This window comes from Lactuca serriola, chromosome 3 (genome assembly GCF_051521515.1).
Source record: "Lactuca serriola cultivar US96UC23 chromosome 3, Lser_US96UC23_V15, whole genome shotgun sequence".
NCBI lineage: Eukaryota > Viridiplantae > Streptophyta > Magnoliopsida > Asterales > Asteraceae > Lactuca > Lactuca serriola.
Window position 1 is genome coordinate 33,466,663 of NC_136410.1, and position 19,017 is coordinate 33,485,679.

The 19,017-nt window shown below is 34.2% G+C and overlaps 1 protein-coding gene across 1 annotated transcript; it reads left to right on the forward strand.

Moving 5' to 3' along the window:
* The first annotated feature begins 1,097 nt into the window (after positions 1-1,097).
* LOC145095124 (uncharacterized) lies at positions 1,098-3,548 on the forward strand. The gene is made up of 6 exons (XM_079033058.1): positions 1,098-1,415; positions 1,490-1,958; positions 2,291-2,308; positions 2,519-2,860; positions 3,082-3,151; positions 3,359-3,548. The coding sequence occupies exons 1-6, from the start codon at positions 1,098-1,100 to the stop codon at positions 3,546-3,548; spliced, it is 1,407 nt and encodes a 468-aa protein (XP_078889184.1).
* The last annotated feature ends 15,469 nt before the right edge of the window (positions 3,549-19,017 follow it).

Genomic DNA, 19,017 nt, shown 5'->3' on the forward strand with positions numbered 1-19,017 from the left:
GCCTTTTCCCCCAATACGCCATGCCCTAGACAAACATCGATCTCCAGCATTGTATCGCCTCTATCATCTACATCTTCTTCCACGAACTGCGCCATCTTCTTCCACGGCCTGCGCCCTCTTCTCCGACGGCCAGAAATTTCCGGCGACGACTAGAATAATCCGGCGACAACCACAGTGAAGGTAAACAACTTCCATATGTTAAAATAGACACAACAACGTTTAGCACTGTGTGTAGATTAATAGGGTGTTAGGTGTGTGCAAGGTGATTTTCATGTTGTTTGACATATATAGTTAGATAATTAGTTCTTACAATCTGATTAATTTAAAAATAAATATAATGTGTAGCGATGATTCTTTATTAACTTATGAAAATCTGGTTGTTTTGATCTCAAAATACTAGAAGATCTGAGTTTTATTTGTCAAAAGATCATAAACTAATCATTGTGATTTGTCAAAGATTACAAACTAATCATTGGGGTTCTTGATTTCTATTCAGTATTGGTTCGATGATTCTAAGTACTAAATTAACGATTTAATTAATTTGGATTTGAGTTTTAGTTTGGTTAAAAATGATGGTTATTTTAGGAGAATGTTTGACAGAAAAATTAAATCTTTGTATGTATTTCCAAATAAAATGTTCAATTCAGCATACATAGTTGACAAGTCGCACTCAACCAAAAACCAAACGCCAATTTATTGATTGAATTCTGAAATCAAAGTTTGTCCTTACTTCTTTCATTATTTTTTGATTAAATTAGATTGAAGGGTTAGCATATAATCAATTCATAATCTGTTTTTGTTTATGAAATCTGATTTCATAATGTGTTTTTGACAATTTGGTGTCCTTTACTTTCAAATATGTGTCTACTGCATTATAAAATCAATTCATAATGTGTTTTTGTTTATAAAAGATTGTTATATGTTTATGAGATCAAAATTTTTTTTGTATGAGGAAATCACATTTATGTGTTTTTGTTTATAAAAGATTGTTTTATGTTGTTGAAAATATCATGAAATCACATTTTTGCTAGATTTATTTGTAAATGTGTGTTATGTGAATGATTTAGCTATTTTTTTTTTTCTTTTTTAAAATAGACATGACGGATAAAAGAACTAGGGTTAGTTGGAAGTCGGAATTGGTGGACAAAACATTTTTGGAAGCGTGTATCCAAGAATTAACAAGTAATGGCCGGGAGGGTAGTGGCCTAAAGGCAAGCTCATGGGCTGTGGTCGCAGAGAAATTGAAAACAGATCATAATTTTGTTGTCGACAAAAAACAAATGAAAAACCGATATGACTATTTAAAAGCAAAGTATGCGGTATGGTTAAAACTTAAAAACAAAACCGGGAATATTTACAATCCCGTAACAAATTCTTTTAACATGACTAATGAAGAATGGGAAGCTGAAGCAAAGGTATATATATACATATTTTTTAAATTAGATTATTTTTTTACTACTTTAACAATATTTATTAAATTTTCAAACAGCTGAACAAGTATGTAGATAAGCCGAGAAATGCACCCCTCCCTTGCCCTAATCTTTGTACCCAACTATTTGATGGGGCGACCTCGACCGGTGTTCATAGTTGGGGGCCATCTTCGACACTACCTCATCCCAATGAAACCTTCAGTGCACATGATTTTGAGGATACAGAGATGGAAGAGCCAGCACCTCATCCAGATACCCCAAGCTCAACCGTACCTCAACCTACTAGTGAGGAATCATTTGGGCGGACAAAAAACAAAGGGGGCAAGCGAAATGGTCCTAAAGAAACCACACTTGATGATGAGTTGAAAGAAGTTGGAAAAGAAATTATCAAGGCTGCACAAGCATTCACGGAAGCAAATAATCTTGACAAGGAGATGGATGCTTGTATGGCAAGGTTGACAAGCTTGGAGTGGGGAGAATATGATCCGAAATACACCACTGCTCTTATGTTATTTGCTGAAAGTGCTGGCAATAGGAAAATTTGGTTGCGCCTTAACTTGTCAACTTGTGAGTCGTGGGTAACAAATGCGGGAAGAAAGTTTGGATTAGTTGGTTGACTTTAGTATGTCATGGTTTATTATTTGACTTTAGTATGTTTTGGTTCATTGTTTGACATTAGTATGTTATGGTTTGTTGTTTGACTTTATTATGTTACGGTTTAGTTATGTTATGGATTGTTTTCTTAGATGCAATTATGTTATATGAATTTATATGTTATGGAATGTTATGCTTTTAGTATTTACATGGTACGGCTTGTTATGTTATTGATTAAAATGTAATTTGTATTTGACATCTAACAGGACACATGGATAAAGAAGGTGACTTTCTATATTTTCTTATATTCTCGTGATATTGGTTGATGTTGGTCTGACAAAGGCAAAGAATAATTAAAAGAATAAGAGCTAGTGAACAGGTAGCAAAGGGGTATGTGTATACGCAAGATTTGATACACGGATGTCATATACAATGTTTCGATATGATATGTCTTTCACAAGATGCTTTTGTACTATTATGCAATCACTTTACAGAGAGAAATTGGTTGCAATCTAGTAGGACGATAAGCGTTGAAGAGAAGATGGCTATGTTTTTACATGTTATAGGACATAATGAACATTTTCGAGCCGTTAAAGAAAGATTTCATCACTCCACACAAACAATTCATCAATGTTTTCATGAGGTCTTACGTGCAATGATGTGTTTTGCACGAGAAATTATAGTACCAACCTCGTCTAATGCAACAAGAAATTCATCAGAACGATATAGACGGCTAATGCAGATATTTCCCGGAGCAATAGGTGCACTAGATGGAACACTTGTACATGCAGTTGTGCCTGTTGATCAACAAACTCGTTATAGGGGAAGAGGAAAAGGTGAATGTTATCAAAATGTAATTGGAATTTGTAATTTTGATATGATATTCACCTTTGTATGGGCTGGATGGGAGGGCGTAGCACATGATTCGAAAGTTTTGAAAGAAGTTGCATTTAACCCGACTCCCGGATTTCCATTCCCTCCACCAGGTTTGTAACTTTACTATACAGTTTTTTTTATCTTTTTTTATTTATATGATAAATTTGTCATACATCTACAGATAAATACTACCTTTGTGATGCCGCATACACCAACACCCGTGGATTTATGGCTCCCTACCGCAATACTAGGTATTGGTTAGCGGATTTTTGAAGAAATAAAGCTTTAACTAAGGAAGAAAGGTTCAATCATGCTCATGCACAACTCAGAAATTACATTGAACGTGCTTATGGTGTATTGAAGGAGAGATTTCCAATTTTAAAACAAATGGCTCCTTATCCTTTTCCAGTGCAAAGAGACATAGTCATTGCTTGTGTTGCAGTCCATAATTTTATAAGGAAATACGATATTGAAGATGAATTATTTACGACCTTTGAACAAAACACTATGGTTACTCCTAATGTGGGTGGTGGAGGAAATGAAGGTCAAAACATAGAAGACATAGAATGGGGTTCAGAAGCCGTTGACTATATGACTACTTTGCGTGACCAGATTGCTAATCAGTTACTTTCAAATGGTTCACGTTAAATTGTGTACTTTTTTTTATTATGTATGACAATTTGTATTTGGATTTTGTATTACATTTTGTATTTGGATTTTAATTGATGTATGTTTAATTTGGATTTTATATGATAATTTGTGTTTTTATAAATTTTTATCCAGCGTAAGAGACAACACGAGGGTAATATGGTCATTTTTTCATTCAGCACAACCATTCAGATAAATAATCAAACAGCATAAACTCAGTCAGATATGGACTCAATCAGCATTTCTAACTCAGTCAGCTTCTAACCCAGTCAGAAACTATCAAACTGTAGATGTAAATTGTAAAAAGTCGAAAATAGTGTATTGTGTTGTTTCGCATTTTATGTTATTTTACTAAGTCATTTTGTATGCGAAATGAAAATGTATAGACTTAGTATATTTTTTGTATGTTTCCTATAAATAGGGACTGAGGCTAGAAGTAGAGACACGAAATCGAAACACAAATCTCTCTTCTGCTTATTTTGTAATCAGTGTTAATCAATATGAGATCTGATTAATATTTACTCTTTGTGTTCTTCATCTTTAATTGTTCAAATCTATCTTTTCTTTTCTAAATTCTCGATAACAATTCTCATCAATTGGTATCAGAGCAGGATTCAAACTGCTTAGATCTGATTTTCGTATAAGAATCATTTGCTTTTCGAGTTACAAATTTACTCAAAATTTTCCGCGCATTTTTGGTTTTGAAAATCACTGTTGATTTTCAGATTTGAATTGATTCTGTATTTGAATTGTTAAGTCGAGTAACCGATTAGTGATTTGTGATCAATTCATTTGATCAAATTCTGAAATTCATCAAGTTTTCGGATATTTTCTGTGTTCATCAATGGCGAACTTCAACATGAATACAATGACTTCTTTCTCTCACTTGCTTGGTTCCTCAACCAAAATTCTGATGTTAATTCCAGAATACTATGATCAGTGGGCTGATAGAATGGAAGATTACTTAAATGGAATTGATGAAGAACTTTGAAATTGTATCGATGGAACAGTACAAGCTCTTGCTAATGTTCAACCAATTGGATCATCCACTGCATCTACTGATGTTGAAGAACAACGAAAACGACTGAAGAATAATGAAAAGAGGTGCATGAGGGAACTAAGAGGTGCTCTACCTCCTGTGGTTTACAATTACATTCGTAGTTGTAAAACAGCCAAAGATATCTGGAATACTCTAAAAGAAAAGTATCAAGGTAGCGAAAAGACGAAGATCAACTCTGTGAAGCAATGTCTAGTTGAACTGAAGGAATTCAGAAAAAAGGATACAGAAACTCTCGAAAATTACTATGATCGTCTGAATGAGCTTATGTTTCGCTGCAATAGGTATGGTATCACTAGATCTCTCATGGAATTCAATTTAACTTTCATTATGGGTCTTCGTAAGGAATGGCGAAGTGTGAGCATGATGATTAAGAATCAATAAAGTTTTGATACAACTACATTGAATGATCTCTACAATCAACTGAAAACACATGAATGTGAGGTCTCAGAAATGTATGAAGAATCAAAACAAGCTATTGGTGGTCCTTTGGCTCTTGTTTCAAAGGTATCAGAAACTGATGAAAAAGATGGTTCAGATGAAGAAGGATTTTTGATGAACTCCGATGATGAAGTTGTAGCATTCTATTCAAACAACAGAGTTAAGAAGTTTTTCAAAAAGCCTTTTAATCCAAAAGGAAAGAATAGTGATGGGAAAAATGCTGTCACAAGAACTGGAGGGGAGGAGAGGAAGAAAATGGAGAAAATAGATGAAAAACAGAAAAATGTGAATGAAGAGAAAAAGTTGAAGGGTGATTCAGGAATTTATTGTCACTATTGCAATGGTGCAAATCATTTCGCAGCGGATTGCATGTTGCGAAAGAAAGAAGAGAAGAAAGAAAAAGTTAAAGATGAAGCATACTACTCCGAAAAGATTGAAGAATTACGTGCTAAGACCAAAGGAGTGTCTTTAGTTGCTAAGGGAGAATCTGCTGAAGAAGAAAGTGGAACTTATCAGATCTGGTCTTCAGGATCTGATGACGAGGAAATGAGGCATCCCACACATGGAGCAATGTTCGCAAGTTTTGAGGATTGCGAAGAGAACATTTCAGGGCGATGTTTTGTGTCTAAATCCACTGACAAGTCACCCATGACAACCAAGGTACGTGCAATTCTTGAATCTTTTAATATTCCTTTATCTGCTTATGATGCTGAAATTGTTTCATTTGATGATACTGTGGCTTATTTTGATTCTGTTATTGTGTCTGCTAGTAATGAAGCTAAGAAATTAAATGTGCAACTTAGTGAGACACGAAGAGATTTAGAAATAAAAAAGAGCAGAGTTGAAAAATTGGAAATGCAAGTCAAAAATATAGATTGTGATAGGAATAATCTTACTAATGATGTTAGGTTGTTGCTAACACAAAGAAACATATATTGTAATTCTGCAAAACGACTGTATGCAAAATTAACAGCTTTACATCATTCTTCTGATATCAACAAAGAACAACATAGGAAACTTTTACCTTTTCTTGAGTATGAACGTGAAAAAGTTGATGTTGTTTCTTATGATTGCGAAAGTACAATTGCTCAATTTGACAAAATACCTGATGATAGATATTCATATGGTATTGTCAAAATTGATGAATTTCTGAATGCTGATAAGTTGGTTAACATTGTCAATGAAAGTTTGACAAAGAGTGAACAAGTGAAAATCATAAAGAAAACCAAAAATTCAACTCTTGCCTCACAATTCAATTATGTTGATATTGATGAAAATTCTGATAATGTGAGTGAAATCAGTGAGATAGAAGAAGAAGAAGAGGTTGATTGTTCTCAATTGTCAATCATTAATATCACATCCAAGATCAAAGGTAAAGAAATAATAGTTGATTCAATAGTAGAGGAAGAAATTGATAAACCTTCAACTTCGCAACATTGTAAGTTTGATAATGTGGAAGTTGAAAGCTGGAAATCTGATGACACTGATGAAAATAAAGAAGAAAAGAAAGTTTCAACTGAAACACCTCAAAGGGTTGTGGTTGATCAAGTGTTTGAAAATACAAAAGAATCTGACAAAATTTTAAATGACAAAGGCGCACATTATTTGGAAACCAACACAGTGGTATATCCAAATTTTGTATGTATTGATAAAATTATTTTTCCAAATCAAGTTTTTGTCACTACTGGAAATGCTGAGAATATTCATCCTGAGTTTAATAAAATGATTGAAAAAGATAATCAAAAGTCCACGACAGAAGGTTTTTTCGCAAATCAAAACACAGAAGAAAACAATTTAACCCAAAATCCTTATGTGTTTCAAAAACAAAAATCATTACAAAAATGGGTGGTTAAAGGTGAAAAATCAAACAAAATTTTTGAAAAAGTTGAAAACTCAAAGGTTGAAGTGAAACTAAATTCTCATAAATTCAAATTGATGGTTGGAAATTATTCAACAGAAAATAATGTTTCAAAAAGAAAAGCAAGAAAAGCAATATTCTGGCAAGTTGTGTCTAATGAAAAATCAAGAGATGAAAAAGAACAAATTTCAAAAACATCATCAAAATTTCAAAACAAAAATACACAAACATATTCAAGTTTTCATAAACAAATAAACTCTGTTGACAAGGTTTCATATATTCGCAAATATGACAACAATCGAAAATTTGAGAATTCGCAAAAATTTGCAAATAATCAAAAGTTTCAAAAGGTTGGCAAATTCACGAATACTTCATCAAGTTTGAAGAACTCAACTCAAGCCAAAGTGAAATTTTCACCAAAACAACCAAATTTTCCAAATCCTTCAATATCAAAACCAACCAAAGTTTCATACACAAAAGGAAAATCTGATGTAAGTACGATCAATCATTGGTTTAAAGGGAAAGGAAAGAAATATCAAAGTGGGAAGTTTTCAGAAGAACAAATCAAAAGTGCATTTGATAAGTTCACAAATAATTCTTCAATTGCTAGTGCATCATCTCATAATTCGCAAGTTCCGGTTCAAAAATGGAAACCAGTTATCAAAAATGCGAATGTTGTGAAGGATAAGATTACAATCAATGGGAATCCAAAATTATTGAATGACTATATCTCAATATCTAGAACTGATGATGTTGATATAATGAATTCTGTTACAAACAAAGTGAAAACATGGTTTTTAAATTCAAAAAATTTGTTTAATTCTACTAATGATGGACCCAATAAGTCTTGGGTTCCTAAATTTTTTCAATAAATGCAGGTGATATGTGACGAGCAATATGATATGAAATGGTATATTGATAGTGGTTGCTCTCGTCATATGACTGGAAGAAAGGAAAATTTGCGAGATTACAGAAGCTTGGAAAATGCTAGAGTAGTCAAATTTGGAAATAATCACAAGTGTCAAGTGAAAGGGTATGGGAAAGTCACAAATGGAAACTTCACAGTAAACAGAAATGCCTATGTTGAAGGACTTCAACATAATTTGATAAGTGTATCACAACTTGTTGTGGGTACTGGAAATCAAGTTGTATTTAATGAAGAAGGAAGTATCATTTCAAATGCAAAGACAAATGAAATACTCCTCAAATCCAAAAGATATGGTGATATGTTTACACTGAACATCAAACCGATTGTGGGAAAACCAGCTGTGTGTTTACTATCAAAAGCATCTAATGATCTCAGCTGGCTTTGGCATAGAAGATTGTCACATTTGAACTTTCGAAATATAAATAAACTTGTAACTGAAGATTTAGTTCGAGGGTTACCAGTACTAAAATTTGACAATGATTCTTTGTGTGCAGCTTGCGAACAAGGAAAACAACATCGAAAAGGTCATCCGATTGTGATAGATTCAAAAATAGTAGATCCATTGGAACTTCTTCACATTGATCTATGTGGACCATCAACTGTTGCAACAACAAATAAAAAGCGGTATATTTTAGTTGTTGTAGATGATTTCTCTAGATTCACGTGGGTGTTTTTTCTCAGGTTAAAATCTGAAGTTGCTCAGACGATGATTGATTTTATCAAAAAGATTGAAATTAGTCTGAAGAAGAATGTACAAAAAATTAAAAGTGATAATAGTTCTGAGTTTAAAAATCAAACTCTTGACATTTTTCTCACAAGCAAAGGCATTTCGCATAATTTCTCATCACCATATACTCCACAGCAAAATGGTGTAGTTGAAAGAAGAAATCAATCTCTATGCGAAGCTGCCAGAACCATGTTAACATATGCAAATCTACCTCAATATCTTTGGGCAGAAGCTGTGTCCACAACATGTTTTACTCAGAATCGATCATACATTCATCGAAGATTTAATGTTACTCCATATGAAATAATCAATAATCGGAAACCTAATGTAAAATTCTTTCATTTTTTGGTTGCAGGTGCTTTATCATGAATCTCAAAGATAATTTGTCCAAGTTTCAAGCTAAAGTTGATGAAGGCATCTTCTTAGGATATTCATAGAATTCAGTTGCATACAGAGTGCTTAATAAACGAACAAGAAAAATTGAAGAAACTTTCAATTTAACATTTGATGATTACTATCTTAAACAAATTGATAGTAAATTCGATAATAGACCAATACTTGTGGATTCAAATACTCAAATTGATAATTCTGAAATCAATGATTTTGATTATGACTTAATTTTCGGAATTCCTGACAGGGTAATTGATGCAAAAAATAATGCTCCTGATAATCAAACATCAGAATCCTCAAAACATACTGATGAATCAACGATAACTACAACATCGATAACTTGTGAAAGCACACCAGATGTTCGTATGGAGGAGGAACACACGAGTATTCATGAAGATTGTCTGCCAACTTTTGAGGGGGAGAAAGAAATTATGAATCGTCAAGTTGAGGGGGAGCTTTCGCAAAATCAACAAGAACATCATTTCGAGGGGGAGTATCAAGATGCAGATCATGTTGAGGGGGAGCATGATGAAACAGAGACAATTAATCTTGATAAAAATAAAGAATTTAATGAATTTAATGATAACTTTTCTGTTGTAGGATCTAAAAATGAAGATATGTATGAAGATGCACCATTAGAATTTGATCCAAATTTTCCACCACTTGAGAAATGGACAAGAAATCATCCAAAAGAACAGGTAATTGGTAATCCACAAGAAGGTGTGTTGACTAGAGCTCAACTTCGTGCGAAAAATGAGGTACTGAATGCAAACCAAGAACTTTGTATGTTTAATGTCTTTATTTCGAAAATAGAGCCAAAAACAGTAAAGAATGCTATGGAACACTCAGATTGGGTTGTTGCTATGCAATCTGAATTGGTTGAATTTGAACGAAACAAGGTTTGGAGATTAGTTTCTAAACCTTCTGATGTTTCAATTGTTGGATTAAAATGGATTTTTAAAAACAAAACCGACAAAGATGGCAATATTATTCGAAATAAAGCAAGACTAGTGGTTAAAGTTTATTCGCAACAAAAAGGCATTGACTATGAAGAAACATTTGCACCTGTTGCAAGACTTGAAGCAGTTCGCATATTTTTAGCCCATGCAGCTCACAAAGACTTTGATGTTTATCAAATGGATGTTAAATGTGCATTCTTAAATGGAAAACTGGAAGAAACAGTGTATGTTGAACAACCACCAGGATTTGTAAACAATGAGCATCCTGATCATGTTTATATTTTAGATAAAGCTGTATATGGGTTAAAACAAGCACCAAGGGCATGGTACGCAACACGTAAAAATTTCTTGAAACAATCTAAATTTAAACAAGGATCAGTCGACCCCACATTATTTTGCAAGAAAGTTGGGTGTCATCTAATGCTTGTTCAAATTTATGTTGATGATATTATCTTTGGTTCAACTGATCCAGCATTGTCAATTGAATTTGAAAATTTAATGAAAAGTCAGTTTGAAATGAGCATGATGGGAAAAATTAATAATTTTCTTGGTTTAAACATAAGACAGAACAGGGAAGGAATCTTAATCAATCAAGAAAAATATACGAAGAACTTGCTTGAAAAGTTTGGAATGCTTAATAGCACAAAACTCAGAGTACCTATGGCAGTAGGAACAAGACTAACTCCTTCGTTAGATGCTCCTGCTGTTGATCTAACATTATATCGTAGCATGATAGAGTCTTTATTGTACTTAACTGCAAGTAGACCTGATATTATATTTTCGGTTTGTTGTTGTGCTAGATATCAAGCTAATCCAAGAGAACCTCATTTGACTGCAGTGAAAAATATTTTTCGATATCTAAAGGGAACCGTTTCTTTAGGACTTTGGTATCCTGCGAAAACAGGATTTTTCATTCAAGCTTTTTCAGATTCCGATCTAGGAGGATGTACTTTGGATAGAAAAAGTACGATTGGTGGATGTCAACTATTGGATGGAAAGTTGGTGAGCTGGCAATCAAAGAAACAGACTTGTGTGGCTATATCAACCGTTGAGGCAGAATACATATCTGCGGCTGCTTACACTTCGCAAATTATTTGGATTCAGAGTCAACTTCGTGATTATTCAATAAACATGAAAAAGATTCCTTTGTATTGTGATTCACAAAGTGCAATTCGCATTTGTCACAATCCAGTGCAACATTCAAAGACAAAACACATTGCTCTTCGATATCATTTTATCAAAGATCATGTGGAAGATGAGAATATTGAAATTCATTTTGTCAAAACAACTGAACAACTTGCTGATATTTTTACAAAACCTCTTGATGAAAAATCATTTGTTAGAATTTTAGCAGGTTTGGGGATGATTAATGCGAATTCAATTTCATCAACACAAGACTAAAAGTTTTGCTCAGCAGATATGAGTCAATATTATTCAGAGATTACTGTTCATTCAGAGGCTTCGCATCCACATCTTTTCGCATCTGAGCTCATAACAACTAAGGTAAGATTTACGAATAAATTTTTTTTTTCTTTTGAAAAATCAAAAATCCAAAAAGATTTTTTTTTTTTTTTTTATGTTTTTACTTTTGAAAAATCAAAAATACAAAAAGATTTTATTTTGTTATGCTTTCAATTTTGCAAAATTAAAAATCCAAAAAGATTTTTTTTTGTTCTTTAATTTTGAAAAATTTAAAAATCACAAAAATATTTTTGTTTTCTTTGTTCTTTAAACTTTATGTGCTGAGAATTTAATACAGGGCTAAAATGCGAAGAGGTCATACATTTTTGTTTCTATGGGAAGGTATTAATTTTTTTTAAAAAACTAGTTAGGATGTCCCTAGAAGCATGCTGCTGTATGTAGACCAAAAGCCTCAACATGACTCTATGTGTGAAAAGAAAGCCTTAATGAAATTATCACATGAAAATTTCTTCCCAAAAAGGCTTATATTCGCATAAGTCAAAACAAGCTACCTTACTCTTCTCAAATAAGTTAAGAGTTTTCTGTTTTGTAAATTATAACAGAGGTACACTTCGATTCTTATCCAATCTTTTTAAACCAAACAATTCTTACACTCCAAATTTTTTTTTGAAGAGATTTGTCCTTGAGGTCTTTGATCAAACCAATCAAAACCTAGACAAATCACAACTCTGTGTTTATGATCTAACATCATGAGTCCGTGATGAAAGTGAAACCCAAAAATCATAAACCTTAAGGAATTGACGGGGAACCTTGTTCCAGATTTTTACGAAACCTTTGTTTCAGTATCAAAAATTTCGAAACTTCAAATCATATTCAATTCGCATGTGTGGTCTTGATCAAATATTCACAACCAAGAATGTTTGTTACCCAACAAGATCTAGAACAAATTTTCTTTTGAATATGATTTCAGTGTAAGTTTTATTCGCAAATCCTTGTCATGATAAATATTTTCACAAGCCAACTTGTCATTGACTACACTGGTCAAACAAGTAATTTCATTTACAATTCCTCACCTTATGTTAAGGCTGATATGTAATGAAATTTCAAACCAATCCAAAATGACTTTTAAAAGAAGCCCTTTGATACTTCTCTACAAGTATTCGATTGTAATTCACGGGAAACTACACAAGCTGTTGATTATCTCTCTTGATGATTAACAAAGCAACCTTTGCCTGGGGTTTTACTGCATTCATGTCAAATTGAATTTTTGACATCACAACATTACAAATTTTCTTGTTTCTTATCTTATTCCGTTGGCACAATGCACACACGAAATCCTTGAGGTTCTGAGTAAAACCAACTCAGACTGATGATTTCGCAAGTCTGGTATATGACTTCACTTTAAATCCCAAAAGTGAACGAGCCTTGCTTCCATGCGAAGGGTTTTACCGGTTCGGATTCTATAACGGATACTTGACAGGCTGTATACTCAAAATGGTTGGTATTCTATCCGGTTTTCGAGGAGATGTGACAGTTACTTTTTAAAACATAGTTATCTTTTGCAGTCATGATCCGAGTTTCAAGGTGCCACATCGGATAACATTAAATGTATCCCGCTTTAATTTCAAATCAATTTTGAGTAACCTATAAAAGGGGGATCAAGAACACTATGTACGGTTACGCAAACAAGAACTCTCACAAAACTTCAAAGATTAAACTTTGATCCAAACTTCAACTTTCTTTCTCAAAACCCTAACAATGGCAGCCACTAATTCCAACACTGATGAGGTTCTTTCTCAATCACTGATGAAGATTCAAAGCACCAATTACCAAGTTGATCCAAACGTTTCTGCTTATCCAGAAGAATTGAAGATGCTTATCGTTGCTCTGAAACGATCACCTTTATCAACTGCCATGTTCAGTTCATTCTCTGTTCCAATGGTGTGGCTATCTCGTGCAGCTTCAACGACATCATACAATCACACGGCGGATGTGATTACTTTCAATTTAACCAACAACAAACGGGTTAAACTGTCTAAGAACTTGTTTGTGGAAATCTTGCAGATTCCAAACAACCCTCCGTTTGTCAAACCTGTCAACTCGCAGATCATTCATATGTTCAATAAGATGGGGCATCAACCGGAGTTGGAGAAAATAAGTGACTTCCGAAAGTCTGGATTGCCATGTATCTGGAATTTCCTATTTGGTATTTTTCTAAGGTGTCTTACAGGAAGATCAGTCGGACTGGATAGAGGAAGAGTGGAAGTATATGCTATGGTAATGGGCATATACTATGATATCAATGTTGATTATGCAACCTAGCTGTGGAAGGAATTTGTTAAAAGCCTGGAAAATACAAATTCGGAGAAGGGGATTTCCTGTGCAAGATACTGGAGCTTAATCCTGGAAAAAGTCTATGAGAAAGAAGCAATTCCAGTGATGACAGATGTTGAAGTTGCTGAATTTTCCTTCTATCAATTTCCAAAAATTGTAGAAGATGATGAAGCAATTTTTTCTCGTGTGGCTCGTATTCCAGATGCGATGCTTCGCAAAGTTTCTCCAACTCACAAAGTTTTGGTGAGATATTTGCGAAATATTGATACAGCTGATCAGACTGGAGTATTACCAGACGTTGCTACTCCATCAAAGAAAAAGAAGGTCAGCAAGAAAAATGCGAAGGGTTCATCCTCACCAACAGCACAAGATGAAGCTATTCAAACCGAAGAAACTTTATCAAAATCGAAAAAAGAACTCTTACCTTCTAAGTCTGGGGTACTGAAGCAAATTCGCAAAGCTGAAGTGAGTAGTAAAGGCGTTACTATTCGCAGTATTCCTGCACCGGTGTCTCCAGGCAAGAAAAGACAGTGAGCTAAAGATGTTGCTAAAAATATGCAACGTACGCTGGTCAAAAGAAGAAAGATGGTGATTCGCAATGAATCATTTGATGAAGAAGTTGTTCCAAAAACTTCACCCGTCACATCTATGGTAAATGTTTCTTTACCAATAATTCACACTTCGCAAACCAAACCACTCGAAATAGTTCTCACCAAATCAGTTTCTGAGGAGGTACCTATTTCCGATACGGTTGTCAACGTATCTGATACGGGGGCACCTATCCTGAGTGTTACACCAACAATTCAAACATCTTTATCCATTTCATTACCTGTTACCACTTTCTCTACCACTTCATCCATATTTGATCATGCCCTTCAAAACCCATTCACAACACTTTTTCCATCTCAATCACCCGAAAATCCTCAACCTTCGCAACAATTGTCTGATACTGAAGTTAAAGGAGGTGCCTTTGGAGGGATACTTGATGATATTCCTTTTGATTCAGACAAAGAAGATATTCCTGATCATATGCTGATGACAGGAAAACAGTTTAAAATTCTGAATCATAAGTTAAAAACCATTATCCAAACGCAAGCTGATTATGATAGAATGTCTTCAATATCAGCCATGGAGGTAGATGTTATGATAAAAGGAGCTGAGAAAAGGATCATGGAGAAGATTGATCAATCAGATAAAAATAATGAGCTCAGACTTAAATCACAAGGGCGCAATTTTACTTCTGCTGTTCAAGTTCTCAAAGCTGCTACAAAAGAACATCATATTCTTTTTGTACAAATTTTCAAGAAAGTTCGTGAGGATGTCAACTTCAAGATTTAGGAGTTGAAGTCTGATCTTGCGAAGGATCTTCAGGATGTTCATACAAAACAAGCAGATGTTCAAAAGCAAATTGTGGAGATTTCTTCTCAACTTCAAAAGCTTAATGATATTCCTGTTCTTGAAGCTCATAAAGCCGCAACAACGGAGAAGTTTGATCAGCTGATAAAGTTAGTCACTGAGCTTAAAACAGCAGTTTCGCATTTTTCATCACCTCAAATCCTTACTTCTGAATTCTTGTCTCTAAAGATTAATACTTTAGAACAAGCTATTCAAAAAGCTCTTGCTCCACTTACGAATTTCACTTCTTTACTACCGAAGAGTGTTCCACCTGTTTACACAGGGGTGCAAGGGGGAGAGAAAAGTCGAAGTAAAGAAGAGGAGGCAAAAACAGTTGGAAAAGTGATATCAACTCAGCTTGTAGCTACTCTTCCTATTCCTACGAAACTGATTTCTTCAACTACAATTACCACAAAAACAGTTTCCAAAGGTATTGTTATTGGAGAAAACGAAGGAGGTTCAAGCTCAAAATCTCAGAAAGATGTTGTAGGAAAAGGAAAAGGAATATTATACGAAAAGTCGAAGGAGGAGTTGAAAGCTGATGCAGAGGCTGAGTTGGAGAGGATGAGACAAGTTCAAAGCATCATGAGACAAAGGGCAAGTGATCCTCCCTCCATGAACAAAGGAGATCCTGCGAAACTATACTCTTATGAAACAATAGAGTCGAAAGTTGTGGGTAGGGAGATGTATGAGTTCGAGAAGAAGCCGAAAAGAAGTTATGATATTGCGAACTCAGATCATTGCCAATTGGATTTTCCGATAAACGAAATGCTGTTCATCACTGCTCAATACAAGATCAGTGAGAAATTTGATAATCCTGATGATTATACTCATATGAAAATCAGATTTCATGCAGTTTTGGGGAAGAATCCAGATGAAGTTTGGTCTTTAATGAAGATCAAAAAGGTGCTGACAATAAAGAAGGATGTTTTGTTTGAAGATATGCTTCAAAATTTTCGGTATTTTGTTATCAGAGCAGACAACAAACAATATGACTTCACAGTAGCTGATTTTCCATTGATGAACTGCAATGATTTAATTCAAGTAGCTCTGATCCTGAAGCATATGGAAGAAAACAATCTTAAAGGCTCTGAGACAGATGTGTTCAAGGTTGGCTTCGCACATGTGAAGACATTCATCGATAACTATTTCGACTGTTTGGCTCTTACAGATGAAGAATTAGCGAATGTGCTGGGAAGAGAAGTAAAAGTTCCATGGGAGGATACTTTGACTCAATCTGCTTTGTCGAAGTATGTTGTTGGTGAAATATGCCTGAAACCATTTGGCATGGTGTTTTCGGGAAGAGATACAAAAGGAAAACTGAAGAAATTTTTGTTCAAAGTCTCAGAGATTGAAAGATATAATTCTTCGCAATATACGCACTTCATTGTACGTATGAATAACTGCAAGAAGAATAACGAAGGAGACAAGAAAGATCTGAAGAAGGTGATCTCCTGGTATGGAGAAGTGTGAAGGACAATTCACTCTGCAATTCAAAAGCTTTTGAGTTGAATTGCATCGACTGTTTACAAAGGGGGAGAATGTAGATGTAAATTGTAAAAAGTCGAAAATAGTGTATTGTGTTGTTTCGCATTTTATGTTATTTTACTAAGTCATTTTGTATGCGAAGTGAAAATGTATAGATTTAGTATATTTTTTGTATGTTCCCTATAAATAGGGACTGAGGCTAGAAGTAGAGACACGAAATCGAAACACAAATCTCTCTTCTGCTTATTTTGTAATCAGTCTTAATCAATATGAGATCTGATTAATATTTACTCTTTGTGTTCTTCATCTTTAATTGTTCAAATCTATCTTTTCTTTTCTAAATTCTCGATAACAATTCTCATCACAAACGACCCCTAATTAAACAAATCAAATCAGTCCAGGCTTGGCCAAGAGCTTCAGGTGTCATCACTAAATCATCGAGGGGCCCACAAATATCGTTTTTATCCCTCTAAGGGTAAAAGGAGTGGATAAACTTCGACTCAAATTCTTGCTTTTACTTACTCATCAAATCACACACAACAATATGTTTTATAACACCAAGTTACTGGTTCGTTTACATATGTCAATGTGCAGCCGACTTGCAACTACAACTGACATGTCTCCGTTTCAAGAATATAAGATATTATCGTCTCACCAATCACTCGTGATAAAATCCATGAAGTGATTCAGATGAGTGTGGGTTTAATCCAATACTCGAATCTTATTCCAGGAGTACTCATGAACACTGCAGCAAACTTGTGCTATGTCTAAAACACGTAGACAATCTACAGTCAAATTCATGACAGTCTTGTCTCAATACCTACTTCCAATATGGTCTCAGAACTTATGAATATAAATAAAACACCTTTTATTTAATCACCATATTGATTACACATTATTCATTGTATAATGTTTTGATTAATCAACTTAATACTTGAATTAAAACAACAATTATTCCATGCTCCAAGCTTGCCCACTATGTTTACCTATCGTCATTTCTTTGTGAAATAAATCAATTTAAAAATTTCCAATGATGCTCATTTCACAAGTCCAAATCCTTATTGCAAGTGTAAGAATTCCAAATTCTTGTCACTACTAGAAAGTGTTAGATTCTAAACTATCATGCAATGATTCTTTTGTAATGTCTAGGTACCAAAAGTCATAGAGACTCGACCAACGATATTACAAAATATTCCTTTGGAGATTGTTAAAGACAATTCCATGGAAATGAAATCTCATATTCAAAGTACATTTATTTGAACATCCTTCTTGCATAAAAGTTTCTAACTTTCTCATCTATTCTTCAACCCCCAATATGGAAACATTCCATATTTCCAATACGAAAACTCATTATTAATAGACTCCTCTCTATTCATAATAATGTCAATATGGTCCATCCATTACTATACTTCCAACTGTCTTTAACAACCAATCCTTGGCGAACCTTAGATTGTCCTTAACAGTGTTTAACCACTTTAGTCATATCCGGCTCTATTCAGTTTTCCCTCTTAATTCCCTAGGCATTTGGAAAATTAGAACACGAGAATATTATAGTATATTCAATCGATCCTATACCCAAAGCATATGGGATGTGATTCATAATGTCTAACATAAAGACATGATACTTGACTAGTCTTTTGCTATAATATTTCTATTTTCCATGTTCTCACAATTCGAATTATGAAGAGGGATGCCGTAATCATAATCGAATTTGAGAACGCAATCAACATTCCCATATAGAATTTCCTTATGTCGAATCTTTTCAACATAACATTCATATATGTCCTTGACTAAATTTGATTAAAACTTAATCTAAGCTTTTAGAATTGAAATGAAGTATAAATTCCTCTCCCTTAATTATTGCAAAACAACTTTTCAAACCCTGCAACTTTGTGAATTGAAACTTTTGTTTTCTATAATTAACATTGCTAACTTGCAACACTTACCATAATAATTATTCTCCCACTAGCATAACAATTATTATCTTCCTTGCATAACACTTATGCTCCCACTAGCTTTGACATGTACCCAGAAATCAACTGGGCTTCTATAAATCAACACTTATTGACTTTCATTACCAAAGTTCAGATTTCAGATACGAGAAGCTTTGATAAGACTTTCTCTAGGCTTCTCAAAATCATACACATTTCCTTAGATAGCTCACATGTGTGTCTTAACTATTCAGATGTAGCACTTGGTTCCTGATATGTATTTTATTCTAGTATCTTGGATTTTGGCCTTGGACTCGGCGAGTTGAGGTCCAACTCGTCGAGTCGGAGCGTGTTGGACACATAAGTTTAATGACCTACTCGACGAGTCCGAGCCCTGACTCGGCGAGTAGGCGTTGTCCGGAAAAAACCCTAGATGAGGGTTTGCCGTTATTGATAAGAGCTAAGGCAGTTTTGGTGGATCTTGCTAGTTGTGACCATTAGGAGGAAGGGAAAGGATTGAGGAAACAAGTGAAGACCAA